Source organism: Garra rufa, chromosome 5 (genome assembly GCF_049309525.1).
Source record: "Garra rufa chromosome 5, GarRuf1.0, whole genome shotgun sequence".
NCBI classification, from domain to species: Eukaryota; Metazoa; Chordata; class Actinopteri; order Cypriniformes; family Cyprinidae; genus Garra; species Garra rufa.
The window spans coordinates 46117815-46134794 of NC_133365.1; the positions used below are offsets into that span (position 1 = coordinate 46117815).

Below are 16980 nucleotides of genomic sequence, written 5' to 3' on the forward strand. Positions count from 1 at the left end.
GGAGTTCTAGAAGTTTACTGACGATGTAAGTGTTCTTTCCACTGGTTTATATGTGATTTACCGGTCTACAAAGTCCAGAAAGTGCTCGGCGGCACACGACAGCTGACTGAAGACCCTCCCTATCCAAGTTTAGACCCCGGGCTGTGACTGGCTCCACTGGACAGCGACTGGTCCAATCTCACCCTCCCCCAGATGACTCATTCACTTCATAATAGAAAACTACTCACTCCTCAAGGCCGGAGAGGAGTCACACACTCATATGAAGAACAACTAATAATGTTCTAAACACGAAATGTGACGAAATACAACAGAGGAATGCAGTATCTGCGTTTCCTTCTTCAGATGAGTCCTTGCATTCGTCATGAAGTGTAAGTTGAAAGATGAGCAAGAAAAACACACACCCAGATATATTTCAGGATGTCTTCTATCTGCAGAAGAATATGCAGTGGCTGCAAAAGTCTAGCTTTAAATGTAGTTTCAGCGGAAATCAACTGACAATTCTTCCTTATTTTACTATAGGCTACACCTTATTTTTTCCGACATTTGTTGTAGGTCTTGCTTCCAGTCGCACGTCGCGTCCAGCTATTTTTAGCTGTACAAAACAGCTGGTTTTGCACAATGTATTACATGTATCTCAATTACAAACACACTGGTTTGTAATGCAAACCCTTTACTGCATGTATTAATTCTTCTCTTTATATTCCCAATAGCTTGTTTTCATGACGCCTCTTCAGTCGGCCATATTTGCGCACTTAAAGGGATAGTTCACCCAAAAATGAAAATTTGATGTTTATCTGCTTACCCCCAGGGCATCCAAGATGTAGGTGACTTTGTTTCCTCAGAAAAACACAAACGAACATTTTTAACGAAAACCGGTGCAGTCTGCCAGCCATGTAATGTACCTGGATAAGCACCAAACCTTTAAAAGTAAACAAAAACATGCACAGACAAATCCAAATGACACCCTGCGACTCGTGACGATACATTGATGTCCTAATTCACGAAATGATCGTTTTTTGCGAGAAACTGAACAGTATTTATATCATTTTTTACCTTTGATACACAGCCACGTCCATCTGTCCTGAGCACGAGCATATCATCCGGCTCGTGACATGTGAACGCGCTCTGGCGTATAGAATACGCAAACGCTGGAAGGTGAAATCAGTGAAAAGTCCCGGATGAGTTTACGCAAGCAAACGTAATCTTTTTGCATTAAATCGGTTTGAACAATCAGGATAAGCGCAAGTATTTACCATTTGCTGGCAGACTGCACCGGTTTTCGTTAAAAATCTTTGTGTTTTTCTGAGGAAACAAAGTCACCTACATCTTGGATGCCCTGGGGGTAAGCAGATAAACATCAAATTTTCATTTTTGGGTGAACTATCCCTTTAACGTAAACAATGCCACTGAACTGAACATATCGCATATTTTGCTAATTATCGCTGCTGAAAATGGTCAATTACTGTCATGTTTTGGGCTGTACCAATCGTTTGGACCAGGAAAAAACATTTGGAGTACTATAGACTGCCAAAATTTAAAATAAATAAAAGAGAAGAGTGCAAAAAACTGAGAAAAAAAGCCAGGATTTCCAAGGCAAGAATTTTGACAACATTAGTGTTTGTTATTATTTCCAGTCAGGTAGGTGAAATATTAGGCTAATATCTTAATTAATACTGCTTGGTCGATCTTTACCACCTATTAACTTTAGTTTGTAAATATTGCACCATTTTCTGCTTTCTAAGTCCTTCTCTATATGATTTAGCAGCTTCCACACATTTTTTCCCTATGGTTTAGACAGCATAAATGAGCAAAACAACATATTCAGTAGTACATTAACCATGTAATCCATGCTCTTGTTTACATCAGAGTGTGAACCAGAAGTTGAAGTTGTGTTTAAGTATAAGGTGGATACAAATTGTGAACACAAAGACATCATTTCAGTGCGAATAAAGAGAGTGCCATTTTAAAGAAGCAAAATATTGGGTGAATTAATTAGATGAATAATTTATTTAGAACTCTTTGAATATCATTACATAATCAGACCACAAAGAACTAGTCATTAATTTACTTCAGCAAGGGAGACATTGATATTCTTGTGCACATAGACAACAGTGTATATACATAAGGGGGAAATTTGGGAAATGTTCTTGACATAATCTTCCAGTCTGGTATCCTGCATTGAGACTTGTTTTACATCTTCACCACTCATTCTGTGCAAAAATAAATGAATTACTTGTATTACAGGATATTGCAATAATTTTTTTGCAATTACGGTAGCCAATGGCATCCTCTGTAGCACATTTCGACTGAAATAGTTTGGATTAATGGCAACATTTCAGCACGTTTTGTCTTTTCGAGGGAATGCAAATTATGCAAATTAGAAAGCCAGCCTTGTAAACAGCACCACTACTCCATCTCAATAAATAAAGCCCATGCCTAATATTGCCGCACTAAACGTTTGTTTGCATATTTACACAACAGATTTACATAATCATTTACTAAACTCATTTACGATTTGAGACGAGAACAAGATGAATTCAAGAAGATAAAACATTTGTGATACACTTCAAGATTCTCCCCGTTGTCTACAACTTATTATCTGTACAAGTGTCAGAATTCACAACAGTCAGACAGCTAATAATGTACAGTGCATAGAGATCACCATGCCTTCGTTTAACAAGCACTCCAATATACTTTATGACACAGAAACAAAGAAACTGCCATCATCTGTCGTGATGAAGGTGATGATTTTTACACGCCGTTTCATCAAGCTATATCGCACACCAAACATATATCTTTGATCCTTTAAAAAAAAATCCTTGATCTAGCCACTCTGACTGATTTCTCATGACAGCCGTCTTCGTTTCTACTAGTCTGTAATAGTTTCTCTGCTGTTGCATTGATGTGCAACCAATAAATATGCTTTATAAAACACTGAAATTTATAAATATCGTCATTTACAGTATGTGAAGTGTGTGGTTTAATCAGTGCAGGACTGGATGTTTAAACTTTGGGTTTTTGACGAAACCCAAAATAGAAATATTTTTTTTTATGTCAATATCAAAGGTTTTACCTTATAAATAATTCAAGAGATCTAAATAATAAATATTTGTACCACAGACCCAACAGAAATGATCATAGATTAAAAATACAAAAACTAGGCATTAAAAATAAATAATTTCAAAAGAAAATACAATTTAACATGGCTTAAAAATGAAGTATAGCAGTGCTTTGAATCTTAGAAACAATAGGACAGAGAAAATGTACCTTTTCTTTGTGCACTCAGACGCAGCCTCGAATCCTATGGATATAAATATCTTCATTCTGTCTCTTGAGGTCTGCAAGATTAATATGTACTTTAACATATTTGGTAACACAGTACAGACAGCTGGACCTGCAAAACGGTTCCCACCGGTGGAGCACATCCGCTGCATTTAGATTGTCCACCACCGTCATCATCATCCCCATCACAGCCAATGACATTTGAATTGTTTTCCAGTTCAACAGAAGATAAATAAAGCTGGCATTTGGGCTGATGGGGTGTGCCTTTGCCAGTGGGGCCGATTCGGATGGCACATTTTTCAAAGTAAAGGTGTGTGCAACGCAGAAGCGGCTGCTCTCAGTAAAAGCTCTTATGGAAGCAATAAATCTTTCTCCTCGAGCGCTTTTGACACCTCCTATAAAAAAAAAGAAAACACACTACAAAAATACAATAGATTCATACATGGGCTTTTACAGTCAAGGTTATGAGTGACCCTGCACTTCCTTTTATCTACTACGGCTGTTGATAAATGACTAACAATATCCTCACATAAATAAGGTATAGCGGAACTCACAGATTGCAGCACACATATTGAAACCTCCGGACCGGTCTTTCCTACAACAGCAGGCTTTGAGATTGATAGACAAGTTTTCCTTTGAGCAGGATGGATGAAAGCACACAGTTTAGTACACAACAATATGGAAAGCTTCAGTCTTATCTGACACTGAACAGATGATCCTGTCACTGCCTGGTGTTCCACATCTAAGCACAGCATGTTCTCAGTGCTGCTCCATTTCACTTCCAGTTACAGTAAGATGTGGTCCTGGGATTGTGCTGTAGCTCAGCATTCCGGCTTCTGCTTCATCTGTAAATTAGCGACGGGCTCTGCTGTAGCTCACCGCTGAGTCATAGCTTCTGCTCCGACTGCGACCACGTCTGCTATACATAGAGTTCCACGACGAGCTGTGACTGTAGCTCCTGTATGAAGAATAAGTGTGACTGCGACTCCGGCTCCGACTCCGTGAACGGCTGCGAGTTCGACTGCGACTGAGGGAAAACAGGCGCCAGGACAGGAGGCTGGAGGAGCGGCTGCTGATGGACGGACTGGGACGGTAGTAGGGGATAGGCCTCTTTCTGGCACTGTGTAGGAGAGGAATGCATGCAGAAAGAGAATGACAATGACATATTAATATATATTCTTTAGTGCTGTCAAAATTGGCGCGTTAACGCAGGTGAATAATTTGTATATGACCACATCAAACAGGATACTTTTCAGATGCTCATTCTACTTCGCCTCAGGGACAGGTGCTAGTTAAATGAGTGAGGGAAAGGTACATATGACGAGGGAGCTTCAGCAGAACATCAGTGAACTGCGGTCAGATGAGATGTTGTCAGGCCATATATTAGGTGGAATTAATCACGATTATTTGTGATTAATTTCAGAAAAAATTGCTATTAATTAGTTATTTCTTCTCTAATATTTATATTAAAAAAATTTTTTTTAAATAATAATACATACAGTCAAACCTGAAATTATTCATACCCCTGGCAAATTCTGACTTAAAGTTACTTTTATTCAACCAGCAAGTTTTTTTTGACTGGAAATGACACAGGCTTCTCCCAAAAGATAATAAGATGATGTACAAGAGGCATCATTGTGGAAAAAATTATTTCTCAGCTTTTATTTACATTTGAACAAAAAGTGGCATGTCCAAAATTATTTATACCCTTTGCAAACTGTCACAGGCCCCGTTTACACGAAGGGAAAACGCAGATATTTCCCTGCGGTTTGGCCTCTCATTTACACGAAAACCCCGTTTTTATCACAGAAAACGATTATTTCTAAAAACTCCGGCCAAAGTGGATAAATTAGAAAACGCCGTTTTCACGTTGTAGTGTGGACTGTGAAAACGGAGGCTTTTGAAAACGATGACGCATATTTATAGTCATGTGACGCATATTGTACCAATAGATATCTATGTTTACACCAGTAATTGTGCCTGTGCTATTCACACACTGCTGCTAAAGAGATTTACCTTGTACACTCTTCAGTCCTAAAATGATGACGGAAAATTTACTCACAGTTGCTGTCCTGCAAAACATGACGACAACTGCTTTTCAGATAAAATATGAATGAGCGTGATATATAGACGCGTCAGTGGATAATGAGATATTTCCGTAAATTATCCCGCCAGAAGAATTGCGTGAAAACTTATTACGTCTGTATAAGTTTGGAGGCTTTACGCATGCGCAGTAAGGCGAATTTGCTGTTTTCCTACGTTTCAGTGTGGATGAGAAACTTTTGGAAAACGCTTGGAAACGCTAGTGTGGACGGAGAGCGTTTTAAAATGAAAACTCCGTTTTCAAATGTATCCGGATTAATGTAAACGTAGCCACAGTCTATGGGAAAATCCAAAGTTCTATACCATTCTAAATAGTCCAAGCTGTTCTAAAGCATCCCAATTACCCTGATTCATTGGGAACAGCTGTTTTAATCAACTCAACAGGTGAAAAACAGAAGCTCTCTGCTGTTGGTTTGTGGACAGTCATGGCTAAGACAAAGGAGCTCACTGAGGACCTGCGATTGCGCATTGTGGCTGCTCACAAGTCAGGAAAGGGCTATAAGACCATATCTAAATGTTTTGAAGTTCCAGTGGCTACAGTGTAAAGTATTATTAAAAAATACAAGACGTTCCGCACTGTGAAGGACATGGTCGGAAGCCAAAAGTGACACCTGTGCTGGCCAAAAGGATAGTGAGAGAGGTAAAAAGGAATCCAAGGATCATCACCAATGCCGTCTTGATGAATCTGGGCTCTGCTGGTGGCAACATCTCAAGGCAGACGGTCCAACGGACACTGCACACCACTGGGTTCCACGGACGCAGACCAAGGAGGACACCACTTCTCTAGATAAGGCACACAAAAGCCTGCTTGGCCTTTGCAAATGCTCATCTGGACAAAGAAGAAGACTTCTGGTCTTCTGTTTTATGGTCAGATGAAACAAAAATTGAATTGTTTGGCCACATTGATGTAGCCTTCATTTGGCGGAAAAAAGGAGAAGCCTTTAACCCTAAGAACACCATCCCCGCTGTCAAACATGGTGGTGGTACCCTAATGTTTTTTTTTTGGGGGGGGGGGGGGGGGGGGGAACCTAATCACAGTAAACAGCACCATGAAAAAGGAGCAATACATCAAAATTCTCAACAAGCCTCAGCCTGTGTCATTTCCGGTCCAAAAAAGAACAACAAAAAAAAACTTGCTGGTTGAATAAAAGTAACTTTAAGTCAAAATTTGCCAGAGGTATGAATAATTTCTGGCTTGACTGTACATGCAGCAAAAATGCATTAAATTTATTCAAAGTGACAGCTAAGATAAAAGACAAAAATGTTTTTTATTTAAAATAAATGATGTTCTTTTGAACTTTCATTTGATCAAAAAAATTAATCAAGGTTTCCACAAAATAATAATATAGCACAACTGTTTTCAACACTGATAGTATTTGGATCACTTCATTTTACAGTGGTAATCACATTTTTCTTCTTTTTTGTTTCATGATCCTGGGCATATATATATATATATATATTGTGTCATGTATTTTTCCCCACATTTCTCATGTGTGTTAGTGTGTTTTTTTTTTTTTTTTTTTGTTCTGAGTTTGGCGAAGAGAAATCATTCCGTTCAGGAGTTATAGACATTTAAATAAAAGTGGCCCTGCCCCTTTCGAACGCTTTGGCATCCCTTCGCGACAGTGAGTCTAAAGTTAAACTTTTTTGATAATTTTTGATATTCACTCCCCAGAGAATCTTTCTGCACTGGTTTGGTTCAGATCGGGTAAAAACCCTAGGACTAGTTTGCAAAAGTAGGTTTTTCAAAAAAATGAGAAATAACTGAAAATTTCTCACAATCAGATCTGAGGCATGGTTTTCATTCGCCATGAGGCAAGATTTCCAATGACATAAGACAGCCTGCAACTGAGTTATGAGTGATTTCGTACTTTTGTTCACTGTAGCGCCCTCTTCAGGCCGATTGGGGTGAGCCTTGGTCACATTGTAGGTGGTGTGAGTACTACCATCACTCCAAGTTTCAAGTCTCTACGACTTATGGTTTGGTGAGCATGAGCAGTTTTACATGGAGATCCCTGATTCATGACCATTCTAACAATTATAGTAGGGTTTCAGTGCTACATGATTAAAAAATAAAAAATAATTTAAACAGCAAATATTAGTATGATTTCTAAAGAATCATGTGACACTCAAGAATGGAGTAATGATGCTAAAAAATTAGCTTTGATTACAGGAATAAGTTACATTTTAAAATATATTCAAATAGAAAGCAGTTATTTTAATAGGTAAAATAGTTTCAAAATATTATTGCTGTATTTTGGATCAAATAAATGCAGGCTTGGCGAGCAGAAGAGACTTCTTTAAAAAACAATAAAAATCTTACTGTCCAAAAACTATGACTGGTAGTGTACGTACACATTAATTTAAATAATTAATTTGTTTCTCTTGATGATGGAATTTGAAAGAATTAGAATGCTTTTAATTTGTTTAATATTTTGGCTAATTTGATAATGCCTTCAGCTACTAATAGCTCAGTTTAAACATGTTACTGTTTAAATTCATTCTGCAGTTTCCCACAGATTTTCCCCCACAATCTGCAAACCCATGTCTGGGTTTACTGATCTCCAATAAAAAAATCAGTGGAGCAGTTTCCATTTGTGATTCATATAGCAGGTTGTTAGCTTGTGTTGTAACACTTCTGTAAGAACAGACCTTGTAATTCTACGAGCTTCCAGATGACTGGGGGAATCTCTTCTTCTCTTCCTCATTGGAGAACAAGGTCTTCTCCTGCTGTGCTTTCTGCTCTTGCAGGAACTGCAGTCTCTTTTCCGCTGTCGAAACCTTTTCATCAACGCATAAATAAAAAGATGTGAACACGTATGTGTTAATTAAAGTCACAGTCATTTTCAAACAATTATTCCAGATAACTTTTAGCTGAAATTCACCTGTTTGGGGAGTGATTTAGACTGCGGTAACTGCTCGCACTAGATAGACTGTCTCTCCGTGAATCCAGCGAATAACTGGATGAACGGGAATATGATCTGTAAATGAGCCGGGGGAGACGATATTGTCAGATACAAAAATACGAGTTTGCAATTAAATCGAAAGCTTCAAATCAGTGTTGTGGTTTCTATTATAAATAGCAGCTGTGTGACCCACCTCCTCCCTGAGGACAGGGATCGGCTTCTGGAATAGCGCCCTGAGTATCTGCTTTGGGATGATATGCTTCTGCTGCGGGACCTCGTTCGATCCTGATATCTATCATAAGACGGACTCCGATTCCTATCAGTGACGAGACCCAGAGGCTGTGTCTTCTCCAAATCAGAGTACCTGAATTTTTCTTCACTGCAATTATAAGAGGGAAATTGTTTTAGACCCCTATTTTGTTACTTCACAATATACACTTGAGGTCAAGCGTTTACATACACCTTGCAGAATCTGCAAAACGTTAATTGTTTTACCAAAATAAGAGGGATCATACAAAATACATGTTATTTTTTATTTAGTACCGATATTTAATGTAAAATATGTTTACATATAGTTCACAAGAGCAAATAATAGTTTAGCTTGATTCTTAATACTGTGTTGTTACCTGAATGACCCACAGCTGTTTTTTTTTTTGTTTTGTTTATTGTCACCTTTACGTCCTACAGATTTTTTGGTTTTTCAGCATTTTTGTGTATTTGATCCCTTTTTCCAACAATGACTGTATGACTTTGAGATCTCTCTTTTCACACTGAGGACAACTGAGGGACTCATATGCAGCTATTAAATAAGCTTTGAATGATCACTGATGCTCCAGAAGGGAAAAACAATGCATTACGAACCAAGGGTGTAAACTTTTGAACAGAATGAAGATATGTACATTTTTCTTATTTTGCCTAAATACCATAATTTTTCATTTAGTACTGCCCTTCAAAAGCTGCAAAAGATACTTACATGTTTACCATGTTTACCAGTTTAACCCTGATCCTCAAATTAAAAAAGCTTTCACCCCCTGGCTCTTAAAGGGATAGTTCACCCAAAAATGAAAATTTCATGTTTATCTGCTTACCCCCAGGGCATCCAAGATGTAGGTGACTTTGTTTCCTCAGAAAAACACAAACGACTGCACTGCACCGGTTTTCGTTAAAAATCTTTGTTTGTGTTTTTCTGAGGAAACAAAGTCACCTACATCTTGGATGCCCTGGGGGTAAGCAGATAAACATGAAATTTTCATTTTTGGGTGAACTATCCCTTTAATGCATTGTGTTTCCTTCTGAAGCATAGGTGAGCGTTTGAACCTTCTGTAACAGTTGCATATAGGTCCCTCAGTTGTCCTTGTTGGGAAAAAAGGTTCAAATACATACGAATGCTGAAAAACCGAAGAATTTGTGAAATTTTCTAAAGAAGAACAGCTGTTTAACTGTTCAGGACAAACAAGGGACTCACAAACAACTATCATTTAACAAAACAAACTAAAAAAAAAACAGTTGTGGATTATTCAGGTAACAACACAGTATTAAGAATCAAGTGTATGTAAACTTTTGAACAGGGTAATTTTTTATAAATTCAACTATTATTTTCTTTTGTGGGCTATATGTAAACGTCTTTAAAAAAATTAAAAACAAAAAAGCAGATTCTGCAAGGTGTATGTAAACTTTTGACTTCAACTAAGAGATCTGTATAGTTGCAGAAAGAGACTGCACTCTGTACCAGGGTTATTATAAAACTTAATCTACAAATGTTAACTGAAAAAACAAACAAACAAGAAAAAACAAATCATAAAATAAAACCATTTTAAATGAAAACTATGTTTGGCCTGATTTTATTTTATTAGAAAAGTTGTGTTTTAATAATATATGTATCCATATATGATTTTTACTTACAGTTATTTTAACTGTAATGGAATCAAGACAGATGTTAATTTGATATAAAATGAATTCAAAACAGCCTTACCCTTTGAACTTGTTGAAGACTGAGCTGTGTAGGGTATTTTCTTTGAGCAATGGTTTACCCAGAGAGTCATAGCTGGTTAGTGAGTTGCCTGAATCTGAGGCATTGTCCCCATCGGCTAGCCTAAGCTTCTCGGGAGAAGTCAGATCCTGACATGAGAACTTTCCGTTTCCGGTAACCTTTGACTTTGTGATGCCAGTTTTACTTGACGGTGGAGAGGACGTGTCATTTCCCGAATCGTAATCTGCATGTCCTTTGCCCTTACTGGATATTGAGTCCTGGGCGATCACCATTTTGTTTAAACCCTCAACCCCAGGGCGTGACAGTGAGACCTGCAAGCAGACAAAGAAAAGTTGTTGTTTTTCTAAAGCAAAACAAGGCCACATCAATAATCTGCTACCTGCATGATGCAGTTTGAGTACTCTTTAAAAGGCACATATGTCCCTACAGAGCACAGAGAGGAAATGAATCAAGTTTTTTGGGACAGAAACTAAAAGATTAAAAAACGCCATGCAAATCTGTCACATGCCAGAAATCAGAAAAGAAAGGAGAAGAACAAAGCAAGAACTCTTACAAAAGAAACCAATGAAATAGAGACTGAAGAGAGAAAGTAAACAATGAACCAATGCTAATGAAAGAGGCAAATTAAAGAAACATCCAGATCAAAAAAAGAGAGAAAAGAACCTACATGAATAAACTTCCAGCTATACTTTTATGTTAGAAGAAAGAGAGAGTAAAAGGAAACAGAAATCCCCAATTTGAAAGTATTTCTCCTTTAAAGAACATTGAACAGACATCACAGAATGGGCTTAAGTAAAACATAATAGAATTATATGAAAAGGGTTGCAGACAAAAGAAATATCTCCATCACTCTAACTAGGTAAATCCTTGAGAAAAACAAAAAGAACATGTTTCTGCTTTAGTCCCCTGTCGGAAGAGATTTTACAGTCCACCAGCGGCCTACAGTAAGTCCCTAAATCTGCGGATAGCATCGACTTACCAATCAAGACTTCCTCCTTAAGTAGGTAAGGTGTAAGAAAAAGGGAAGAGCGGGTGACATAAGTGCATCATTAGAGTGGTAAAGTGCAAGAAAAAGACAATAACCCTCTCTTCTCTTTAAATCCAACTCCACTCTGCCACATACCGGCATGAGCCTTTTTCTTTACCTTTGTTGTGCACCTGCAGGTCTTAAATTAGTTCTCATTTTCTATTGTGGGACTGATGGAATGAATTCAAATAGACTCTACATCCTTCATGGAAAAAACTGAAAGAAGCTGCTAAACTTCAATCAAATTCTAGTTTGCTACAGTGGCACAAAAAGCAATCAAACTCTGTTTTTTATGGTAGAATTTGCACAACTCTGACAGAGCCCGGTGGTTATTTGTAATGATCTATCTGTGAAGTCAGACTGAAACAATTATGTGCAGGTTACGTATAGATTTTATTCTTTAGGGCAACAGCTTTTTGCAAGCTGCTTTTTCAGTATATAAAACAACCACACCAGAGCAAAACATACTTTTTATTTAAACAAAAAAGGCCATTGCTAACCAACAATAAAATGTATCTCAATTTTTTTTTTTTTTCTTCAAAAGACAGACTGTTTTGTCATCAAAAATTAGTGGAAGGAATATTTCTTTAAATATGATAGCACAAGACACTATTAGCAATGATTAAAAGACTAGAGAATGTAATTACTGTAGTGTTAACGATTATGTCAGGAAAAGTGATTTATCTGTCACGCATACAAATGATCACCGAAGGCTTCAAGAGTATAATGCTAAGTTTATTCAAAGGGAACCCTGGGTATTAAGACTTGTATGGCTTAATATAACGTAAATTATGTCTCTAACTAAAACATGTATTAGAAAACCCATGAAAGACTTTATTTAAAAAATCCACATCATTCTATACATATTTCGGACTATGGGGGATGCCATTATTTTAATGGCGTGACATGGTTGCACTACTGTGGCTACCTTTTGCTATTTTTAGCGCAAAACAACTAGGAAAATAAAATACCAATACAATGCCACATGCGGCTTGCAATTTTCAGTCAAAGACAACAAGAGAAGTGATGTAAGTCTTTCCTGTTTCCTAGTGATAAGAAGAGAAGAAAAGAAAGGGAAGATGCCTGTGAATGAATAAAACTTCCTAAAGACTGATGCTCCTAGCCCTGATGCCTTTGAGGCTTTTAGTAGACCACAGCTACTGAAAGAGCTTACAAACAGCCGAAACAAGAAACGCTAGATGCCATTCTGGCAGGATGTTAACATGCCGATGCTTGCATGATGCCGCAGCCACTAAATGGAGTTTCTCAACGCAGATTTCACTCGATATCCGGGGGTGTTTAGACTCCTTGTGGGGAAAACTGATGGAGCCTTTTCAGTAGCTGTGGTCATTGTATCAGTATTTTATATTTTAGAGTTGTACTGTGGTAAAAATAACAACATGTAGCGCCAGTAGCTCACCAAGTGCAAAATTTTAACGTCATAATGGTGCCCCCCATAGTTTAAAATACAAATGAAACAAGGTGGAATTTTTAAATAACGTAAATCTTTCTTGGGTTTTTTACTACATGTGTGACCCTAGACCACAAATCCAGTCATAAGGGTCAATCGATGTATGGTTTGTTAGGATAGGACAATATTTGGCCGAGATACAACTATTTGAAAATCTGGAATCTGAGGGGGCAAAAAAAAAACTAAATATTGAGAAAATCATCTTTATAGTTGTCCAAATGAAGTTCTTAGCAATGCATATTACTAATCAAAAATAAAGTTTTGATATATTTACAGTAGGAAATTACTAAATATTTTAATGAATCATGATCTTCACTTAATATCCGAATGATTTTTGGCATAAAAGAAATTGTAAATATGTCAAATTATATTTTTGGCTATTGCTACAAATATACCCGTGCTACTTAAGACTTTTTTTTGGTCCAGGGTCATGTTTTTTAATAAGAGACATCATTTAAATTATATTAAGCCATACAAGTCTTAATACCCAGGGTTCCTGTTAAAGGTTTCTGACAGTAATGTTAAAAAATTCATGATGCAGTATACAGGTTTAGGTTAATTATTAACATTAAATTATGACATTATATGACTACTCCCTGGGAGCATGTTCTTTAGTGATGGTAAACTTATATTTATTGAATGATGTTTGATAATTCTGGTTGGAGTGGATGCATTTAGAGTGTGGCAGTAGGGTGCATGTCACTTTTAACAAGTGTAATTACTGAGAGCGGAAAACACTCGAAAAGCACTCTCATTAAAAAGTTAATTAACTTAAGTTTAAATTGTGTGTCAAGCATGTGTGCAATATGCAAATCTCATGTTGGTTAAAAATTACAACCACCAAAATAACCTCACTCAAAGGCATTGCTACAATGGTGATTATTGTTCCCATTAAAAAGGGAATGGCATTGCAATATTAGCCGATTTTTAAAGCAAAAAGGACTGTAGAAAAGCATCATCTGTGAGAATTAAAAAATGTTTCTTTATGCTTAACTATGACTAGCTTCAATCCAAATCCTACCCACAGTTATTGTAAAAGAACTAAAAAACATGCACATAATTGATGCTAAATATTTTTCCATGGGGGAAAAAAATGTGTACTAGCTGACTTTCAAAAGCATTAGTTTAACAGGTAAGTGTAAAACAACAACACTTTTGGTCTTGACAACTATTAAGCAAAAAAAATGAACGGTTTCACGAGGGCCTTAAACTGAGCAAGAGTTCAGCACTATAAGCGCATCAGGTAGCCATCAGAAACACTTACGGTACTTTCAGAAAAGTGGCAGCAGCACTTAGAGGAGATTTTACTGGTCAGCTTGATTGCCGACCTGCATGCATTGCCTCCGTGGACAGCTGATGAATGGCCACCGTCTTGGAAACCAGATTTTTCACAGTCTTCATATCTACATACACAAAGCACATAATATCATTGTTAACGGCCCCTTGACTTCAAGGAGGAATTAAAATATTCATTTTCACATTAAATATACATAGTACTGTAAGTAGAGCCATTTTAGCTTATCAAGATAATGCGCACGGCACCTTTACAACAGTAGCAATAAAATCATAATGTGGAACAGCAAAGGTGTTATAGCCATTTGTCAGTTTTCCTTTCTACAGTATTTACACAGTGAGGTGTAACATATGGAAAATTGGAGAAGCGTCAAAGAAAGGTAACACTTTGTCAAAAGAATCCATTAAGCAAAAGCTTTTGAATCTAGCGACATTATATTTCTGATAAAATAGCAACTGAAGAGAGATCCAGCTAATGTCCATTTACTTAAATAATTGGCGACATGCAGACTTCAATTTCATTGTCTTCCACGAGCATCTAGTTCTACTGATCTGCACAGGCTTAGGTAAAATAAAATGGTTTCCTATGAAAGGACATGCCAATTATACCAGCTCAGGACATAGATTATCTGTAATAGTTCTTTGTGAAGCGAATGAGGATTCACTGGAATGGGAACTGACGGCCATTGTTCCTGTTGTGTGGAGTGAGTGGGCTCTCTGTGCCTTTTCAACTCCTGAAACCATGTAAAGCTTCACTATGCTTGCTTTCTATAATGATTTCGTCCTTTGAACATCCCTAAGAAATTCCAAATAATGGAGAGATCAGTTAGGGATTTAAAAGCAATCATCTCCAGCTTAAGATTATTTCAATTTGAAACCTGAGCTCGCTTCTCTCCGGTTTTGAAAATGGCAGAAATTCTGCGATGAATGAATGAAAGTGGCTTTTGGATGAAGGACTGATGAAGTAATCAGAGTGGTGACACCTGGGAGAGTGGTTGAGGCCAATTTAATACATGAAAAACTGTGTCTGTGATCACTCTGATGCGTTTATCTAATTCAAAATTTATTTAAAAAAATATGCCTTTGACCCAGTACAAAATGATCGTATTTTACATCTCATGAACTACACTCATTTGTGCATTAGGGAAGCATGTACTCCAACGTCCTGAGTTGTTTGAGCATTTGTCATAATCTCTGTACATGGGCAATCCAACCCAGGCTCATGAAAATACATACCTCTATATACATTTTTGCAACACAGAAATTACGTACCGTACTGCATGTTTCATGGCAGTTTTAAAGTGAAATGTCCAGAGATTGGCGCTAAAACACACGTTCAATAAATGACCAGGGCACATTTTTATTACATTGATGCAGGCACGTATTGCTGCGTTTTTATTACGCTGCTTCAGGCATATATTTTGTCTCAGAATTCGAATAATTCGTGTCGCTAAAGATTAACATTCTTGGTGTTGAAAATATCCCCTACCACATCGGGTGAGCTACTGAGCAAACCTACTGAATTAGAAAGTGCATCATATACACGCATATAAAGCTGTATATGTGACGACAACACTTTCAGTGATTCAGTTTTCAAAAAGTGCAGAAGGTTAAAATTGTTTTGAAGTCATAATAATAATAATAATAATAATTTGTTACATTTATATAGCGCTTTTCTAGACACTCAAAGCGCTTTACAGTGTCAGGGGTATCTCCTCAACCACATAATGTTCTGCAAGTAATTGTGTGAAAAGGCTTTATTTATCAAAACTCTGTACCTGGAAATCATACTTTGTGTGAAAAGTAATATAAGTGTTCATTTCAACTGGAAACTGCAGTGATTCATACATATAGGTATGTTTTTTCAGTTTTGCAGAAATGTATATAGAGGCATATTTCCAATGAGCCTATGTTGGGGCAATCAGCAGGACTGACATTTATATGCTTTACAGGCAATCTTCACTGACACCTACTATCAAAGAAAACAGATTTAAACCTGAAACTTTATTTCATCACTATTCCCTACAGTACCTCAACCCTATCACCCCACAACCCACTCCAAAGAGGCGCAACCGTCCACAGGGGCGAGATCTCAAATTTCATTCCCGTTCCCGTTTCCATTGATCTACACGCCAAATGTTGGACATCAGCTGTGAGAGGCAGATAAAAGAGTTTCCTCTGTGTCACCTCTGCCTTTATCAGTCATCGCCACAGTGCCACCGGACGCTCACTGATAAGATAAAAAACCTGACTGGCCAGCATGAAGCCATGAATATCTCTGACCCCTCAACAATCTTTTAAAAACACCCAAAACTTTTAATTTAATTTTATATATTTTTGGAACGCTCATTTATACAACATTTTAGTGCCACGTTTAAAAATAAATAAAAAATAATATATATTTCTAAGATTACGAGATTAAAGTTGTAATTTTTTAAGAATCTAATCGAAATTTTAAGAATAAAGTCTTCATATTTTCAAAATTACGAAACCTAATTTGTAGCAATTACGAGATTAAAGTTATAATATTTTGAGATATTCTAGCCAATTGCACATGCAGATGGCCTGGATTGGGAGCACTGAAAGATATTCCAAAGTCTCAGCTTTAAAAAATGTCAGTTTTATAGTGAAATACAAACAATATGTGTGTTTTTCACACTCTTCAATGTGCCATGACCAGTGTTGGGGTTAGTTACTCAAAAAAGTAATATATTACATATTACATATTACTCTCAAAAATAGTAATCCCTTACTTTACTTTATTACTCCCTGGAGAAAGTAACTAGTTATATTACTAGTTATATTACTAGTTACTTTTTTTCTTACACAAACCACTGTTATTCTTAACAAAAAAGCAAACATGACCTACTGCGTGCATCCACGGCAGAATGCAAACAAACAAAGCTCC

The 16980-nt window shown here is 37.1% G+C and overlaps 2 protein-coding genes across 2 annotated transcripts in view; both read right to left on the reverse strand.

The window, feature by feature from the left end:
* hspb8 (heat shock protein b8) overlaps window positions 1–3468 on the reverse strand; it is a 12584-nt gene extending 9116 nt beyond the window's left edge. Inside the window, exon 1 of the mRNA XM_073840105.1 lies at window positions 3413–3468. Within this exon, the coding sequence (XP_073696206.1) occupies window positions 3413–3468 (56 nt within the window). The remainder of the gene's footprint in view (window positions 1–3412) is intronic.
* srrm4 (serine/arginine repetitive matrix 4) overlaps window positions 1985–16980 on the reverse strand; it is a 68965-nt gene continuing 53969 nt past the window's right edge. The window contains exons 8-13 of the mRNA XM_073841379.1: window positions 14044–14182; window positions 10264–10592; window positions 8485–8670; window positions 8271–8366; window positions 8038–8166; window positions 1985–4402 (exon numbers count right to left, since the gene is read on the reverse strand). Of these exons, the coding sequence (XP_073697480.1) occupies window positions 4135–4402; window positions 8038–8166; window positions 8271–8366; window positions 8485–8670; window positions 10264–10592; window positions 14044–14182 (1147 nt within the window). The 3' untranslated portion in view covers window positions 1985–4134. The remainder of the gene's footprint in view (window positions 4403–8037; window positions 8167–8270; window positions 8367–8484; window positions 8671–10263; window positions 10593–14043; window positions 14183–16980) is intronic.